The following is a 17,576-nucleotide window of genomic DNA, read 5'->3' as shown; positions in this document are numbered from 1 at the left end:
GGAAAAGTCCTGTGGGATCCATGCCTGGTTCATTTTAATGAACGTGAGCTTGTTCACATTGTCTCTGGACAGGCGGCTGCGCTTGTCTGTGATAACGCCCCCAGCCGTGCTAAATACACGTTCAGATAATACACTGGCTGCAGGGCACGCCAGCACCTCCAAGGCGTAAAGGGCAAGCTCAGGCCATGTGTCCAATTTGGAGACCCAGAAGTTGAAGGGGGCAGACCCGTCATTCACTACATGTAGGCGTGTGCACACATACCGCTCCACCATGTTGGTGAAATGCTGCCTCCTGCTAAGACGTTCCATATGAGCTGCTGGTGCTGCTGTTTGTTGTGGCGTGCTGACAAAGCTTTTCCACTTTTCGGCCATGCTAACCCTGCCTTCTGAGGTGCTGGCGGTGCCCTGGTTGCGTTGGCGACCTCTTCCTCCTCCTCCTCTGCCTTGGCCTTGTGCTTCCACTGTGGCCCTGCTGTCAGGTGGGAATGCCAGCAGCATTGCGTCTACCAGCGTGCGCTTGTACTCGCGCATCTTGCGATCACGCTCCAGTGAGTGAATTAAGGACGGTACGTTGTCCTTGTAATGGGGATCCAGCAGCGTGGCCACCCAGTAATCAGCACAAGTTAGAATGTGGGCAACTCGGCGGTCGTTGTGGAGACACTGCAGCATGTAATCGCTCATGTGTGCCAGGCTGCCCAGAGGCAACGAAAGGCTGTCCTCTGTGGGAGGTGTATCGTCTGTGTCCTCTGTATCCCCCCAGCCACGCACCAGTGATGGCCATGAGCTGGCCTAGGTGCCACCCTGCTGTGAACATGGTTCCATCTTCTCCTCCATCTCCTCTTCCTCATCCTCCTCATCCTCCAGAACTGTGCCCCTGCTGGACAATTGTGTCCCTGGCGTTTGTGGGTGCAGGAACCCACCCTCGGAGCCACTTGCGAATGACTGCCCTGAAAGCCTTGGAAATGTTACCGCTTCATCCTCCTCCTCCTCCTCATCCTGTGCCACATCCTCTTCCATCATCGCCCGAATCGTTTTCTGAAGGAGGCATAGAAGTGGGATAGTTAAGCTGACAATGGCGTCATCGGCACTGGCCATGTTGGTGCAGTACTCAAAACAGCACAACGACTTCCGGTTCCGGCGCCAGATGTGAGGGAGCGAGAAGTAGCGGCTCCGAGCGCATCGGCGTATAAATACAGCTAAAACACCCGATTGGTGAGTCAGCGGCTCCCCACGCTACCTCCGCTGCCTTGGTGACTAGCCGATGGACAAGTTTCTAGTCCACGGACCGGCTGCCGCCTCCCCTCCCGCCCGCACTGACTGCTCTCCCGCCGCCATCCTGTCAGATAAGATGGCGGAGGGTGCGGCCCCGCCACTCAGCCTGCATACCCCTGTGACTAGCTCCCCTGATATGGCGGCCACCCCTGAGCCACCCGGCGTGATGTCCCCTGCACACTATGAGGGAATCGCCTAGGCAGTCACAGCCCTGCTGTCCCCACAAATTACAGCAGCAGTAGACAAAGCCATGGCTGCTGGGATAACACAGATCAGGAAGAACCTCAGTGAGAACGCACTGCGGCTCACGGAACTTGAGAGCAGAGTGGCTGAAATTGAGGAAGAGACGCAAGCCTCTTTTTACCAGGAGAAGCTATTTCAACAGACGCAACAATATCTCCTAGACAAAGTGGACGATTTGGAAAATAGGTCGCGCAGAAATAACCTGCGCATAATAGGCCTCCCGGAATCCTACGGTGCAGATTCCCTGATGGACATGTGTGCCCAGCGTATCCCCCAGGCCCTGGGACTTACAAATCTGTGTGTGGCAGAACGTGTGCACCGAGTGGGGCCCCCATCTAATGAGAGACGCACCCCTCGCCCGGTGATAGTGAAATATCTGAACTTTGCTGACAGAAACAATTTAATGAAATCCTATCGCAACTCCAAATCTCTGCAAATAGACGGCCACAAACTGCTGATTTTTGCAGATTATTTGCAAGAGGTTTCCCGACACCGCAAAGCTCTGCAACCCATCTGCAACGCCCTCTATCAACAGGGCACAAAATTCACCCTGGCATATCCTGCAACACTGCGGTTCACGGATTCCTCGGGCCACTCCAAATCCTTCACTCACCCGGATGAGGCTTGGGATTACCTCAACTCCCACCTGCGTCTACTAATGGACACATCAGCACCACCCACGCAATCCTCCATCAGACATCAACACCCCAGGGACCAACGCAGCCCGCGTAAAGAACTGGCAAAAAAGTTGAGGCTCACGGATCTATCCGGGAAATTCAAACCGGCGTGATTGCCTTTCCTCATACAACCTTGCCTTGGAATCTGCTGCTGTTCTCCTGAACATCGTAATCACATCCCTCTCGTTTTGATACTGCTGGGGGAGCCTGCACTAGCACTACCAGCGAGAAATCGCATTAGTCTGTAATGTTGCAAGCGGGTCCCCCCCCCTTCATACTTGCTATGACTCTCTTCCTGGGTGACTACCTACCATCTTTTCCCTAACATGCAGCAGGATGCTCTGATTGTCGAACTCCCTTGTTTGGACCCACGTCCTCTACCATAAGCTTGTTAATGAATGTTTGCCTTTACCTTCTCTCCTCCACCTCCTCATAGGGTGCTACCGAGGATTGTCTGCAAACCTAATACGGGGTTGGCTCGCTCTGCAGACTGGGACGTGAGAGTCTGACACATCTTACCGTCTTCGTCTAACCGTGAGTGGGTAGTGGGCTCACCGCTAGGGCCCTGGTCTGACATTCCCCGGTAGCGCTACTGTAGGCGGTTGTTCACATGTGGGAAGAAGTGAAGTTCATGTACTGTCTTATTGTTATTGTGCAAGTTTTGCCATTCTACTTTCCTCCCCCCCTTTCCCTCTACCTCTCATTCCAACACTCGAAACAATTTCTCACCTCCACGCTCTCAAAGCCTTCTCTCCACAACATTTCAACGGTAATTGCAATTAGATATATGTCATACGCTACCCTATATCCTACTAGCTCCCCCCAATGGTTAGGATAGTTTCTTGGAATGTGAAGGGCTTGCGCTCCCCACATAAACGTATGGCGATTCTTCGCCACCTGAAACGGCTTAAAACCGACACAGCGATCCTTCAGGAGACTCACCTCCCTGAACAGGACTTTGCGCGCATGCGTAAGCTCTGGGTAGGACAGGTCCTGGGATCACCTGCAGCTAAGGGTAAAGCCGGCGTTCTAATCCTTATCAATAAAAATTACCCATGCACGATCATCTCATCCCATTCGGATTCAGATGGCAGGTTCATAGCAGTCACTTTATCCTCAGGCAAGAGGGAATGGGTTCTCGCTACAACTTATGCTCCTAATTCCTTGACGAAACAATTCTTCCGAGATCTAGCTTCCCAGTTGGCTCCACACCTTCACTCTCCTCTACTTCTTGCAGGAGACATGAACGCGGTCATGAATGCTAGGGAGGACAGATCACGCCCCGCACCGTCCTTGCCCCCTGTCCAGTCCTCCAGCTCCCACCATTTGCTCGACTTTATAGAACACATCCAACTAACGGACGCCTGGCGTCTTCTCCACCCCGATGGTAGGTATTTTACTTTTTTTTCTAATCCTCACAATTTCCTTTCCCGCATAGATTATTTCTTTGCCAATTCCTCAATACTGCCCCTGATCACTGATTCCACAATACATGACCTAGCGATCTCTGATCACGCCCCCGTCTCAGTTGACCTTCTGGATGCATTCCCCAGGCCACCGGCGTCTGGCTGGCGGTTCCCCTCTTTTCTGGCCCATGATGCCCAATTAGAAAAAATAATTAATGACACATGGCAAGAGTTCTCAACCACCAACGCGTCGCACGCCTCAAACCCTACCCTGTTCTGGGAAACGGGGAAAGCTGTGTTGAGGGGTCGCATTCTCTCCTACGCCGCTGGTCGGAAAAAGGCCATTAGGAAAGCCTACACTGAAGCTAGTGTCCGGCTACGGAATGCCCAATTGGACTTGTCACAGTCCAATACCCAGTCTACTAGGGAACATTGGCAGGAAGCGAAAATGGCTTTTGACACTTGGGCAGCGGCACAGGAGAGAGTGTACTCGTCCATGCAAGACCTTCAATACCATAGATATGGCAACAAACCGGGCAAATTGCTGTCCAAACTGTGCAAAGGCACTTACACCCCCACGCACATCCAAGCATTAAAATCGGACAAGGGTTCACTGACCACCTCCCCTAAGGAGATCGCAGAGATCCTTTGAAAATTTTTTTCTGACCTGTACAGTTTAGAACCCCATGACGCCCAGGCAGCCGAATCATGGCTGGCCACGGTTGACCTTCCCACCACCTTCGCACCAATCTCACTTGAAGAAATTAAGACTACCATAGCACAGTTGCCCCCCGGTAAAGTGACCGGGCCCTGATGGCTTTACCTCTGATTTCTACAAAGCATCAGTAGAGGTCATAGCGCCTACTCTTAGATCCCTTTTCCAGCACATACTGGAAGGCCATCCCTACTTCCCGACGGGTCTCCAGGCTCACGTCAAGCTGATACCAAAACCGGGGAAGGACCCCACTGAACCTGGCTCCTATCGCCCCATTTCTCTCCTGAATCTAGACGGTAAAATTTTTTAAAAAATCATAGCCACCAGACTAGCTCCCATTATGCCCACCCTAATCCACCCTGCCCAAGCGGGTTTTACCTCTGGCAGGTCAGCCACAGCCAATATCCGAAAAGTCCTAGCAGCCCTGGAGGTTTCTCAAACTACCCAGTCTTCTGACATGGCAATTATTTCTCTAGATGCAGAAAAGGCCTTTGACAGGGTGGACATTGATTGGCTTCATATGGTCTTGCAACATTTTGGGTTCCGAGGCCCCTTTGTCCACCTTGTCAAAGCTATGTACACGGACCCCTCGGCGAGCGTGGTGGCTAATGGCCATATCTCAGCCCCATTCTCACTACGTAGGGGTACCAGGCAGGGATGTCCACTATCCCCTCTCCTGTTTAACTTAGCACTCGAACCATTGGCTAGATTTATTCTACACCACCCTGGTTTACATGGTATCCCTATCGGAAGCTCCGATCTCCGCATAGCCTTATTCGCAGATGACATTCTTATATTTACATCTGACCCTGTCCGGGACTCCAAGCTGGTCCATGAAATCTTTGAAGATTTCCGCTTGCGGTCGGGACTCAAAATTAATTTTTCGAAAAGCGAAATCTTACCTCTCCGCCACACCAAACATAATCCATGGCCATTCACTCCAAATTTCTCGATAGCAAAGACATCTATTACCTACTTAGGCATCAAAATTGGTCGCACTCCCTCATCTATCTACCATCTAAATATCCCTCCAATTATCACTAAGATTGTCTCAACATTGGACACGTGGATGGGCCTTCCGCTCTCCCTGTTCGGCAGATGCCATCTTTACAAAATGGTGGGCTTTCCAAAATTACTGTACCCTCTTCAGGCGATACCCCTGCTGGTGAGACACAAAGATATGCAGAGACTGACGAAGGCTCTCACCGCCTTTCTCTGGAAAGGCAGGAGGCCTCGCATCGCCCTCCAGAAACTGTATCTGCTGAGGAGGGAGGGAGGGGTGGCCTGTATAATCTTGCTTGTGTGTTCAGAGTGGGGTTGGACTGGATTGGCAAAACTTCCAGGTACTTGAATCCCAATTGCCCTCACCCTATGATCTGGCTGCCCTTTTACACTGCAAACATAGTGACCTCCCGATTCACCTGAAGAACAATGTCCTCATCAGAGACACCACCATTGCATGGAGAGAAATACTCCGCAAGACTCAAGCATCGCCTAACATGTCGCTTCATTTGCCCGTACGGGGACACCCCCTTTTTCCGCAGGCACAACATTACCACCCATTCCAAGACTGGGAAGCCCAGAATCTCCTCTATTTTGCCCAAATGTTTGATCCAGAAATGGGTACCCCCCTACCTACAACCGTAATTGCAGATCGCTTCAAACTGCCCATGGGCCACACACTGGGAGTCCTGCAGGCTATTAGCTTTGTGGTTAAAAATTGCCCTAGCCGGATGCTCAGGTTCAAGCGGACCATAGTTGACAAGTTTCTGGAACAGGATCTTCACAAAATTTCGGACATTTACAAAACTTTACTATCCTCCCCCTCACTCAGCAAGTCGACCTTCCTCTCTACGGTATGGGAAAAAGACTTCCCTGACCCAAACGCCCTACAACTTATACTGGCTGGATACCTGACCACACACAAGTCCATCACCAATGAATTCTGGAGGGAACAACAATTTAAAATAATGCACCGCAGCTATGTCCCATACTCACGGTGCAATCTAGGCCTCCACTCGACTTGCTGCCCACTTTGCTCCACCCCCAAACTACTCTCGCACATAGACTCTGGTCCTGCCCTCACATCGCAGCCTTCTGGTCCTCAGTTGAATCCTATGTCACCACCATAACGGGCTTGACTCCTCTTGGAAATCCTTACACACTCCTGTTCGGAAACTTGGACATACTCCTCACTAAGCTAACTAAGAGACAATGCCTCCTCATCCAGTCACATAAACATTGGCTGACTACCTGCTATATGATAGCTAGGAGAGCTATCCTGGCCAAATGGATACAACCTATGCCCCCCACTCTGGCTGAGGTGATAGCAGGCCTGGAGCAATTGTATGCCAGGGAAGTCCTGGAAAATAAAACTTCCACCTCCCCCAATCTTACCAAGTTCAATCGCAAGTGGGCTGCTTTCCTACACCCGCTGTCGACTGTGAGCCATTGATGGATGGCTAGTGAACTTCCACCGCTTGCCTCAAACATTTTAGCTGTTGAGCCAACGTCTCTCTGAAATTTTAAAAGGTCACGACAACACTTCTTTCACCACTTGTACCTATACTGCTGCTTCTGGCGAAGGCTGGTTGTTCACTCATCTCTTGCAATGGGAATCCTATATCTCCATACCTTTACAGCCTGTGACAACTGGAATCATCACCTGGACTCGCCCAGTACCTCTTCCTGGAACCCAGGACTCAATCCCAGTTTTCTTGAGCCCCCTCCCAACCCTCAGGAACTAGGATTACTGTTAATGTTACTGTTATCTAGTTTCATGATGTCTGGTATAATGATCTTCACCTCTTGTGTTGGTTCCCTTCCCCTTTCTCATATCCCTTACCATCCTATTCACACCCCTCCCCCCCTTTTTTTACCCTTCCTCACTCTGTCTCTCTCCCCTCCCCATCTCTCCCACCCCCCCCTCTCCCCTCGTGCACGCAGTTAGTCGCAATGCATCATTATTAATATGTGGTTTCCTGTATTACCTTGTGATTTGCAGGCTGCTACACTACTCCAAGCCACTGAAACTTGATTTGTTTATTTCTGGTACTCGACATATTGTTTTACTGGTTGTCCCTCTTGAAGTACCTTATTACCTTATGCATTGTGACACCTGTTATTATATCTGTTTATTATATCTGTTCATGTGCTGAAAATTCACAATAAGATATGTTTAAAAAAAAAACAGCGCAACAAGGCACACAGGTCTCGCATGGAGGCCCAGTTATTGGTGGTGAAGTGGTGCTGTTCCGCAGAGCGACTCACGCGTGCGTGCTGCAGCTGACACTCCACTATGGCCTGCTGCTGCTCGCACAGTCTTTCCAGCATGTGCAAGGTGGAGTTCCACCTTGTGGGCACGTCACATATGAGGCGGTGAGCGGGAAGGCCGAAGTTACGCTGCAGCGCTGACAGGCGAGCAGCAGCAGGGTGAGAACGCCGAAAGTGCGCACAGACGGCCTGCACTTTCTGCAGCAGCTCTGACATATCGGGGTAATTTTTAAGGAACCTCTGCACCACCAAATTCAGCACATGCGCCAGGCAAGGGATGTGCGTCAAACCGGCTAGGCCCAGAGCTGCTATGAGATTTCGCCCGTTATCGCGCACCACCAGGCCGGGCTTGAGGCTCGCTGGCAGCAACCACTCATTTGTCTGCTGTTCCATGCTCCTCCACAACTCCTGCGCGGTGTGTGGTTTTTCCCCCAAACAGGCAAGTTTTAAAACTGCCTGCTGTCGTTTACCCCTGGCTGTGCTGAAGTTGGTGGTGAAGGTGTTACGCTGACCAGATGAGGAGGCGGTAGAGGATGAGGAAGCAGAGTAGGAGGAGTTAGGAACAGGAGGCAAACTGAAGCGCCCTGCAATCCTCGGTGGTGGAAGGACATGCACCAAATTGCTATCCGCCTCAGGCCCATCCACCACTGCATTCAGGGCCAGGGATCGCGGGTGGGTAGGGGGGTACTTCCTCTTCCTCTGAAGTGTTTGGGAGATGGAAAGCTGAACGCTTCCACGGGACATTGTGGAGATGGTTGGTGACCCAGGTGGTGGTGTTGCTGACAGATCGTCTGTTTGCGGGGTGGCAGGTGCCGGTATCACTACAGAGGTGGATGAAGAGGCCGAGACTGCAGCAGAAGAGGAAGCAGGAGGAGCCAGAGACCTTTCTTGGTTTTGAAGGTGTCTACTCCACTGCAGCTCGTGCTTTGCACTTAGATGCCTAATCATGCAGGTTGTGCTCAGGTTGAGAAGGTTTATGCCTCGCTTCAGGCTCTGATTGCACAGGGTGCAAACCACTCGTGTCCTGTCATCAGCACATTTTCTGAAGAACTTCCACGCTAGAGAACTCCTTTGAGCTGGCTTTGGTGCGCTCAGTCCCTTGCTGCGTTGGGCAGTAGCAGGCATAGTGTCTAAAGCATGGCCGCTCCGCTTCTGCACCCTGCTCCCTCTTCTGCTGTGCTGGTGGCTCTGTGCGACCACCGCCTCTTCCTCCAAACTACTCAGGTCACCTGCATGACCTTCATTCCATGTGGGGTCGAGGACCTCATCGTCCTCCACATCATCTTCCCCCAGTCTTCACCCCTGCCCTCCTTGTCAGTCTCCACAATTCTGAGTGCCGCAGCGGTTGGCACCTGCGTTTCGTCATCATCGGAGACGTGCTGCGATAGTCCTTCCATGTACTCATCTTGAGAAATAAGTGGTTGGGCATCGCTGCACTCAATCTCTTCCACTTCTGGGGCAGGGCTAGGTGGATGGCCCTGGGAAACCCTGCTGACAGAGTCATCAAAAAGAAGAAGAGACTGCTGCATGACTTGGGGCTCAGACTGCTTGCCTGATTTGCAAGGGGGTGAGGTGAAAGACGGTTGGACATCGGCTGCAGGTGCCAAATCTGACCTTTCTGCAGTAGATTGGGTGGGAGACAATGTGAAGGAACTGGAGGCACTGTCAGCAACCCAATCTACTATCGCCTGTACTTCTTCTGGCCTCATCACTTCTAGAGGCGCATGATGCCCTACCAAATACTGATGCAGGTTCTGTCGCCTACTCACACTTGAGGAAGGTGTTTCACTTGTGCGTGTAGCTGGCAAATATAGACCACGTCCTCTCCTTGCTACAGGAGCTCTACCAGAAGCACCACGACCCAGGCCATGGCCCCTATTTGACGGTCTCCTCATATTTCTGTAATTTATGATCTTGCCCTAGAAAGGTGTTTATTGAATAGAGGAACAAAACAACAACAGTATCGCACGGGTGTATCTCACAGTCAAATATGCAAACTATGCCGCAATTTAATTTTTTACACTCCAAAAGGGTGTATATTGAATAGCGGAATAGAAAAAAAATTATAAAACAGTGTACACGTACAGTCTCACACGTACAAACACAGACTAGGCCCCGATTACAATTTTTTGTCCCCTAAAGGCAGGACAAGGAGTAGGAGGAGTTCTGAACAGGCAGGAGGCAAACTGAAGCACCCTGCAATCCTCGGCGGTGTAAGATGCGCCCCAAAAATTGGAAAGGTGTATCTCACACGTACCTAAACAGACTATGCCGCAATTTCATTCTTTTTAACCCCAAAGGGTGTAGATTGAATAGCAGAATAGAAAATATGATATAAAAAGGTGTATCTATCAGACGTACAGACCCAGACTAGGCACCGATTACTATTTTCTGTACCCTAAAGGCAGGATGAGGAGTGGGAGGAGTTCGGAACAGGCAGGAGGCAAACTGAAGCACCCTGCAATCCTCAGCGGTGGAAGATGCGCCCCAAAAATTGGAAAGGTGTATCTCACACGTACCGATACAGACTATGCCGCAATTTAATTATTTTTACCCCAAGGGTGTAGATTGAATAGCGGAATAGAAAATATAATATAACATTGGTGATTTTTCAATAGCACATGTGAACACAGCAGTGTCTTATGTCAGTCAGCTCTGCAGCAGGCTATGAAGGGAAAAAAAAAGAAAATTCCCCTTTAAGTTTGTAATTTTTAAATAGATTAGTACAGACTATGCCTCAATTAAATTTTTCTTAACCCAAAAGGCTGTATATTGAATAGTGGAATAGAAAAAAGTGTATAAAATTGAAAATCACTAAATAGCACATGTGAACACAGCAGTGTCTTATGTCACAGTCAGCACTGGAGCAAAAAGGCTATGAAGGGGTAAAAAAAAAAAAAAAAATCCCTTTTAACTTGTAGTAAAATAGATCTAAGATGAACTCTGCACACAACTGACTGATAAAAATAGATTTTTTTTTTTCCCTCCTCCTCCTCCTCCTCAGTGGGCTCAAGTGAGGGCAAAAAAATCGTTCACTGCACCACCCCCCACACAGAAAAATCGATGTATACTGTCCCTGCCTAATCTCCAGCCTGTCCCTAATATGCTCAATAAGATTGTTCACTGCACCACCCCCCACACAGCAAAATCGATGTAGAAGACTGACCCTGCCTAATCTCCAGCCTCGCCCTAAAATGCTCTAATATCTTTCCCTGCCTGCACTCCGACCTGTCCCTGCATTCTTTTCGGACACAATTTTTCACAGAATCACTGTCTGTCCCTAATCAGCAGCCAGCACGTATGATGTGTGCTCTGTCCCTAAACTACAGCAGAATGACGCGGCGCGCTGGGGCTCTCGAACTTATAAGGACATGGTCACATGCTTCAGATGGCCAATCACAGCTACTAATACATTAGTAGGCATGGCTGGGATGGCTTAAGGCACACCAGTTAAACGCTTGTTGATTGGCTGTTGAAAGCCCGCCATTAAAAGCGCGCCATTACATACAAAACAGGAAATAACATTTTAAACCCGAACATACAGTAAAGTTTTCGGGTCCGTGTTCGGGAAACAAAAATCCAATTATTCGGTACGAACACGAATAATACAGTCCGTGTTCGCTCAACACTACTTATGACTCATTCATTGTTAAGGATGCCGCGCCCTGCTTCTTAACCACTTGCCGACCGCCGCACGACTATCTACGTCGGCGGTCAGCCCCTCACAGGCAAACTAACGTAGGGCTACGTTGCTTGCTTGTGAGGGTCTAGGGAGCGAGCGCGTGCCCCCGGGGGCGCGCTCCCGCGTGGTCACGGACCCCCCCGCGCGTGTGACCAGCGGACCCGATGTCCGCCGGTCACTCGGCGATCGGCGGGGGAGAGGGAGAATGTCAGGCAGCTTGTGTAAACAAACTGCCTGTCATTCTCCTCGCTGCAAAGACACTGATAAAACGGATCTGGTATGTAGATCCGTTGATCAGTGTCCTTACAGCTAGAGCCACAGCCAATCACAGTAGAAACCACGCCCCTAGGGACACACACAGCCCCTCCCTTCCAAATAAAGTTAACCCCTTCACTACCAGTGTATTTTTACAGTAACAGTGCATATGTATAGCACTGATTACTGTAGAAATGTCACTGGTAACCCCAAAAGTGTCAAAAATGTCAGTCAAGGGTCCGATCTGTCCGCCGCAATGTCGCAGTACCGCAAAAAAAATCGCAAATCGCTGCCATTACGCGTTAAAAAAAAAAACAACAAAAATGACAAAAATCTTTCCCTTTGTTAGTAAACGCGATAACTTTTGCGCAAACCAATCAAAATACGCTTTTTGCGATTTTTTTTACCAAACATAGGTAGCATAAAACAAATTGGCCGAAAATTTTTAAAAATTTTGATTTTTACATTTTTTTTGGGGGGAATTTCATATAAAAAAATGTGAAAAATATTGCTATTTTTGCAAAATTGACGCTCTTTTTTTGTTTATAGCGCGTGATCAAAAAATCGCACAGGTGATCAAATACCACCAAAAGAAAGCTCTGTTTGTGGGAAAAAAAGGACGTCAAATTCGTTTAGGTACAGCGTCGCACGACCGCGCAATTGTGCGTTAAATTCACGCAGTCCCCCTGGTCGGAATGGGGGTAAAATCTTCCGGGGCTTAAGTGGTTAACAACAAACTATTCACTGTTATAAACACACAATGAGGATTATTATGAACAAGCAACTAACATTGGCCAAAGATTCATAAATAAAGGAAACAATTCAAGCCACATAGAAGAAACAAACAAAGAAGTAGGAAGGCTGGAAAGAGAAAACTTTATGAAAGACAAAACCAACACTAATGACCAAAAAGAACAGATGCCATTGATTCTCGACTATAAAACATACAACATAGAAAAATAGAAACCATCGTAAAAAGACATTGGCATATCATACAAACAAACAAACATCTAAAAGAAATGTTACCCAACCATCCCAACCATTTACCCTTGCAAGAGATGTTATGCCTGCACCAAAACGAAACAATCTAAACATAAAAAAATAGAATTCACTGCCAACAGTAACGGAAACACATTTCAAATCAACAATTTAATTAGCTGTAATACAGAGGGTGCAGTATATGTCTTAGAATGCAGTTGCAGGCTACAGTATGTAGGCCTCACAAAGAGACTACTTAGAATTTGCATCAAAGAACATATACAGAATATATGCAAGGGCTATGACAAACATAGTGTATCTAAGCATTTTGATCTAGTACATAAGAGAGATCCCACACACCTCAAATTTTGGGGGATAATACCCTATATAAAACACTGGAAAGGAGACCACAAAATTAGAACCCTCAATCAACTTAAATCAAAATGGATTTACTTAATGAACACTCTCCATCCCCCTGGTTTAAACATAGAATTCAACCTCAATTGTTTTTTAAGCAACTTATAGTACTCTATCACCTAACCCCCCCCCCCTTTTCACAATATGGAGCATTCTTACATTTTATGTTTCCAAATGAATGCATATATTATGCATATTTTACATAATTATACACAATAAACTACACCTCTTCTTTTCTACACCACATTGAATATGGGTATATATATATATGTAAGCACCCACAGTTTCTTCTATCCATTTTTACTGTATAAAGTTTAATATTAGTCATGTGCTTACCCACAGGTTTTTATTAATTTTGATTTTATTCATTGTTACTACCACTTTTAAACATATTTCCATATATGTTTATAAGTTTTTATGTTTTTAGGCAGCCTCTGACAAGGTGTGTATGTCATCTCCTAATTCTATAGTTTAAGACCATTATAACCATTCTGCGGCCACTGTATATATATATATATATATATATATATATATATATATATATATATAATGTTGCCTTGTTAACCTGAATACCAGTTTGCTGGCACAGTCATTATATATAGCTATATTTCCTCCCACCGCTATACATTGGAGGATGCCTCTCGCTGCTTAACCCATAAGGCTATTTGCAAGAAAGTGAGAGGTGAGAGACCAGGCACACCGTTTTGGAGGCACCAGCATGGAGGATCACCCTCACTTTCTGCAATTATCACAGCACCTAGATGTTTTTACCATATGCACGGTTCTTAGTTTGGACATACATGATCCAATCTGCACGATTTATACAAATTTTGTTTGGATACATCACGTTCCAGTTTGAAGCACAATTTTGAGGATAAAAATGATGTGAAGAGACCATTGGATGTATTATTACAATTATGACTTTCTATAGTGTATGGACACTAAAACACCATTTATTTATTTTGCACTTTATATACTATTTTGCACTTTTTGTGATAAGGTCTGTGTTTACAATTGGTGGAGATAACTTGCTCCACAAAGTCACCTTCACCATCACCTACATTTGCACATAAGGATGGACTACTAGCACTTTATTCTATCATTGAAATGTTTTAATATATGGTATTAGTAAGAGCAATATTTATATGCATTATTTTATGTACTTTATTTTGCATCCTTTGCACATAAGGCAACACACTTGATTTATTTACTTACTGCATTCATCACTTTGCACTTTAAAAGGCAGTGCAGCACTACAGTACATTTCACAAGCTATTCACTGTGCCCTGATAGGGCAAAGCTTTGGGGAAAGCTTTGCCCAATCAGGGATTGGAATGCACTGTGCAGCATGAAAACGGGGGAACAGGCAATGTTTGAGCCAAACTTTTGCTTGGCTCGAACCGTTCGCCCATCTCTAGTATCTCACTTAATGTAAATTTTGAATAGTGGTAGAGACTTAGTATAGTATTTTTTTAGTTTTTAAGAAGAGTCCATTTTCAAGATCCCACCGGAGAAGAAGTATATTTTAATGAGAGAGGAGATATGTGCACGTTGTATCATATTTACAGTTTTGGAATATATTTTAATTTTGAAAATAGAGATGTATATATGGGATATTACAATGCCTCTTCTGATGGAGAGGAATTTGTGTTTGATGGAGTACCAGCAATATGGAAACATGATGAGGTTTGTGTTTTCACTTGACTACTGATTCCTACATACTGTAGATGTGTTAAGTAGTGTAGGAGATTACTGCTTATTCCCTCCAACATTCCTATTGACCTATCACCAAGATGGGCAGCATAAGTGGGCAGAAGGGACGTGCAGGAGGTAGGAAGAGATGGACAAGCTTTAGTACTTTGAGAAAGTGTTAGAGTTTGCATGTCAACTGCTGTAAATGTTAGGCTACTGCAAGTATGTGTATTTTACATTTGCAGGCCCCTAGAGATGTCTACAGAAGGGCTCATTTAATAAAATGAATGTTTATTTAGCTTAGTTAAAGCGGAGTTCCACCATTAAAAGACATTTTGCCCCATCTGCTCGCTCTGTGTCACCTGAAAAATAAATGGATAATCATGATTTTATTTTTTCTTTACTTACCTTGTTTTAGAAGAAAATATACTTACCTTACTTCCTCTTCCTCCCTCTGCGGCCGTGGCCCACGCCATCACTTCCTTCTTGCATTGATTCCTGGGAGCTGAACGTCATAGCTCCCAGGAATCAATGGGCCTGCACAGGCCCCACTTGTGAGTTTCGGTTCAGGTGCGTCATTCCCTGCTAAACAGCTTCTGGGCATGCCCAGAAGCTGTGCAGGAATGACATGACGAGCGGGGCTGGTGCAGGCGCATTCTGGGACAAAGAGGACACGGAAGAGGATGCTGAAGAGGACGCACTGGCTTCAGCTGCCCACACCTGAGATGGCAGCGCTGGACAAGACATTTTCAAGGTAAGTATTTCTTCTAAAAGGTAAGTGTGACCTGGTACAGCTCAGAGCCCTGACTGTCCTGGGGGTATTTTTAGTGAAAAAAACTTTCCGAGGGTGGAACTCCGCTTTAACATCCCTAGCGGTATCCCCAAGTGTGGCTTGGGGTTAATATTCAGTGTCTAAAGCAGTAACCCCGAGCCACACTCGGGATTACCCCAGAATCATACTCCCCTTCCTCTGCGATCCCCCTGCCATCCTCCCCGCTGTTCTGTAGCCATCCTCCCACTGTCCCCTCGCTGTGTGCTCAGCAGATGCCGGCACCTGTCTTCCAGTTCCCTTCTCTGCAAGCGTTGCGACATAGAGGGGTGGAACCAGCGGCAAATTCAAAAATGTAAATACACTAAATGACATGATAAAAAGCTGTGATCCTAACGGATTACACTGTATCATGCCATTTCACCACAGGATTTCACCTGCTGGCTTTTCCAGTGCCCTGCCTGTGCTTTTCCAGTTCTTTGTGCCTTGAAAATTGAGAACGACCATGGCGCCCAAAAAGCGTTATTTTTGTGCAAAAATTTTAGACTAACTAGAAAACAGTGAAAACGGAGTTACTTGAAGTGAGCGATATCGATTCGTGGGAAAATTCGTCATCAGGTATGGAAAGTGACGACAGCGACAATTCTGATGTCTCTTTCTGGCACATAGCTTTTGGAAATTGGGAAGTATATCAAATGATTCTTCAGAATCTCCAAAGGAGCTAGGTGCCAGAAAGAGACATCAGAATCGTCGCTGTCGTCACTTTCCGTACCCGATGACAAATTTTCCCACGAAATGCTATCGCCCAGTTCTTCAAGTAACTCAGTTTCACTGTCGCTGTTTTCCATTTAGTCTAAAAGCACTTTTGCGCAAAAAGAACACTTTTTGGACGCCATGGTTGTTCTCAATTTCCAGGCCCAGGCACAAAGAACTAGAAAAGCACAGGCAGGGCAATGGAAAAGAAATTCTGTGGTGAAATGGCTTGATACAGTGTAATCTGCTAGGATCACAGCTTTGTATCATCTCATTTGGTTTATTTACATTTTTTAAATTGCCGCCGATTCCAACCCCCCTGCTTCACAACGCTCGCAGGGAAGGGAACCGGAAGACAGGTGCCGGCATCTGCCGAGCACACAGCGAGAGGACAGCGGGAGGATGGCTGGAGGACGGCGGGGGATCGCAGGGGAAGGTGATTTTTAAAATATAAAACAACAGATTTCCATACAAAACAATGTACCACTTTTAGCACAGAAATCCTGACATAATCAGACCATCAGGGAGGTTAGGTAAGGTGATGCTATGGTTATTTTATCCACTGACTGACTGAAAGGTGAATGTATGTACAAACCCGATTCCAAAAAAGTTGGAAATGTAATGATGCGGAAGTTTCAAATTTCAATATTTTATTCAGAACACAACATAGATGACATATCAAATGTTTAAACTGAGAAAATGTATAATTTTAAGGGAAAAATAAGTTGATTTTAAATTTCATGCCATCAACACATCTGAAAAAAGTATGGACAAGGCCACGTTTACCACTGTATGGCATCCCTCTTCTTTTTATAACAGTCTGCAAACGTCTGGGGACTGAGGAGACAAGTTGCTCAAGTTTAGGAATAGGAATGTTGTCCCATTCTTGTCTAATACAGGCTTCTAGTTGCTCAACTGTCTTAGGTCTTTGTTGCATCTTCCTCTTTATGATGTGCCGAATGTTTTCTATGGGTGAAAGATCTGGACTGCAGGCTGGCCATTTCAGTACCCGGATCCTTCTTCTACGCAGCCATGACGTTGTAATTGATGCAGTATGTGGTCTGGCATTGTCATGTTGGAAAATGCAAGGTCTTCCCTGAAAGAGACGACATCTGGATGGGAGCATATGTTGTTCTAGAACTTGGATATACCTTTCAGCATTGATGGTGCCTTTCCAGATGTGTAACTGCCCATGCCACACGCACTCATGCAACCCCATACCATCAGAGATGCAGGCTTCTGAACTGATAACAACTGGGTTTGTCCTTGTCTTCTTTAGTCCGGCTGACATGGCATCCCTGTTTTCCAAAAAGAACTTCAAATTTTGATTCATCTGACCACAGAACAGTTTTTGACTTTGCCACAGTCCATTTTAAATGAGCACTGGCCCAGAGAAAATGCCTGCGTTTCTGGATCATGTTTGGATATGGCTTCTTTTTTGGCC

The 17,576-nt window shown here is 46.8% G+C and overlaps 1 protein-coding gene across 1 annotated transcript in view; it reads left to right on the top strand.

Moving 5' to 3' along the window:
- Positions 1 to 3,071: 3,071 nt before the first annotated feature.
- The window catches only part of LOC309562515 (vomeronasal type-2 receptor 26-like), a gene marked incomplete at both ends in the record, with an annotated part of 39,841 nt that continues 25,336 nt past the window's right edge, over positions 3,072 to 17,576 (top strand). The window contains one exon of the mRNA XM_082266755.1: positions 3,072 to 3,579. Within this exon, the coding sequence (XP_082122881.1) occupies positions 3,072 to 3,579 (508 nt within the window). The remainder of the gene's footprint in view (positions 3,580 to 17,576) is intronic.

The sequence above is a fragment of the Pelophylax lessonae genome, assembly GCF_965119305.1.
Source record: "Pelophylax lessonae genome assembly, chromosome: 1".
In the NCBI taxonomy this organism is placed as follows: domain Eukaryota; kingdom Metazoa; phylum Chordata; class Amphibia; order Anura; family Ranidae; genus Pelophylax; species Pelophylax lessonae.
Note: the sequence above shows the minus strand (reverse complement) of the source record. Positions and strands in the feature narration are given on the sequence as shown.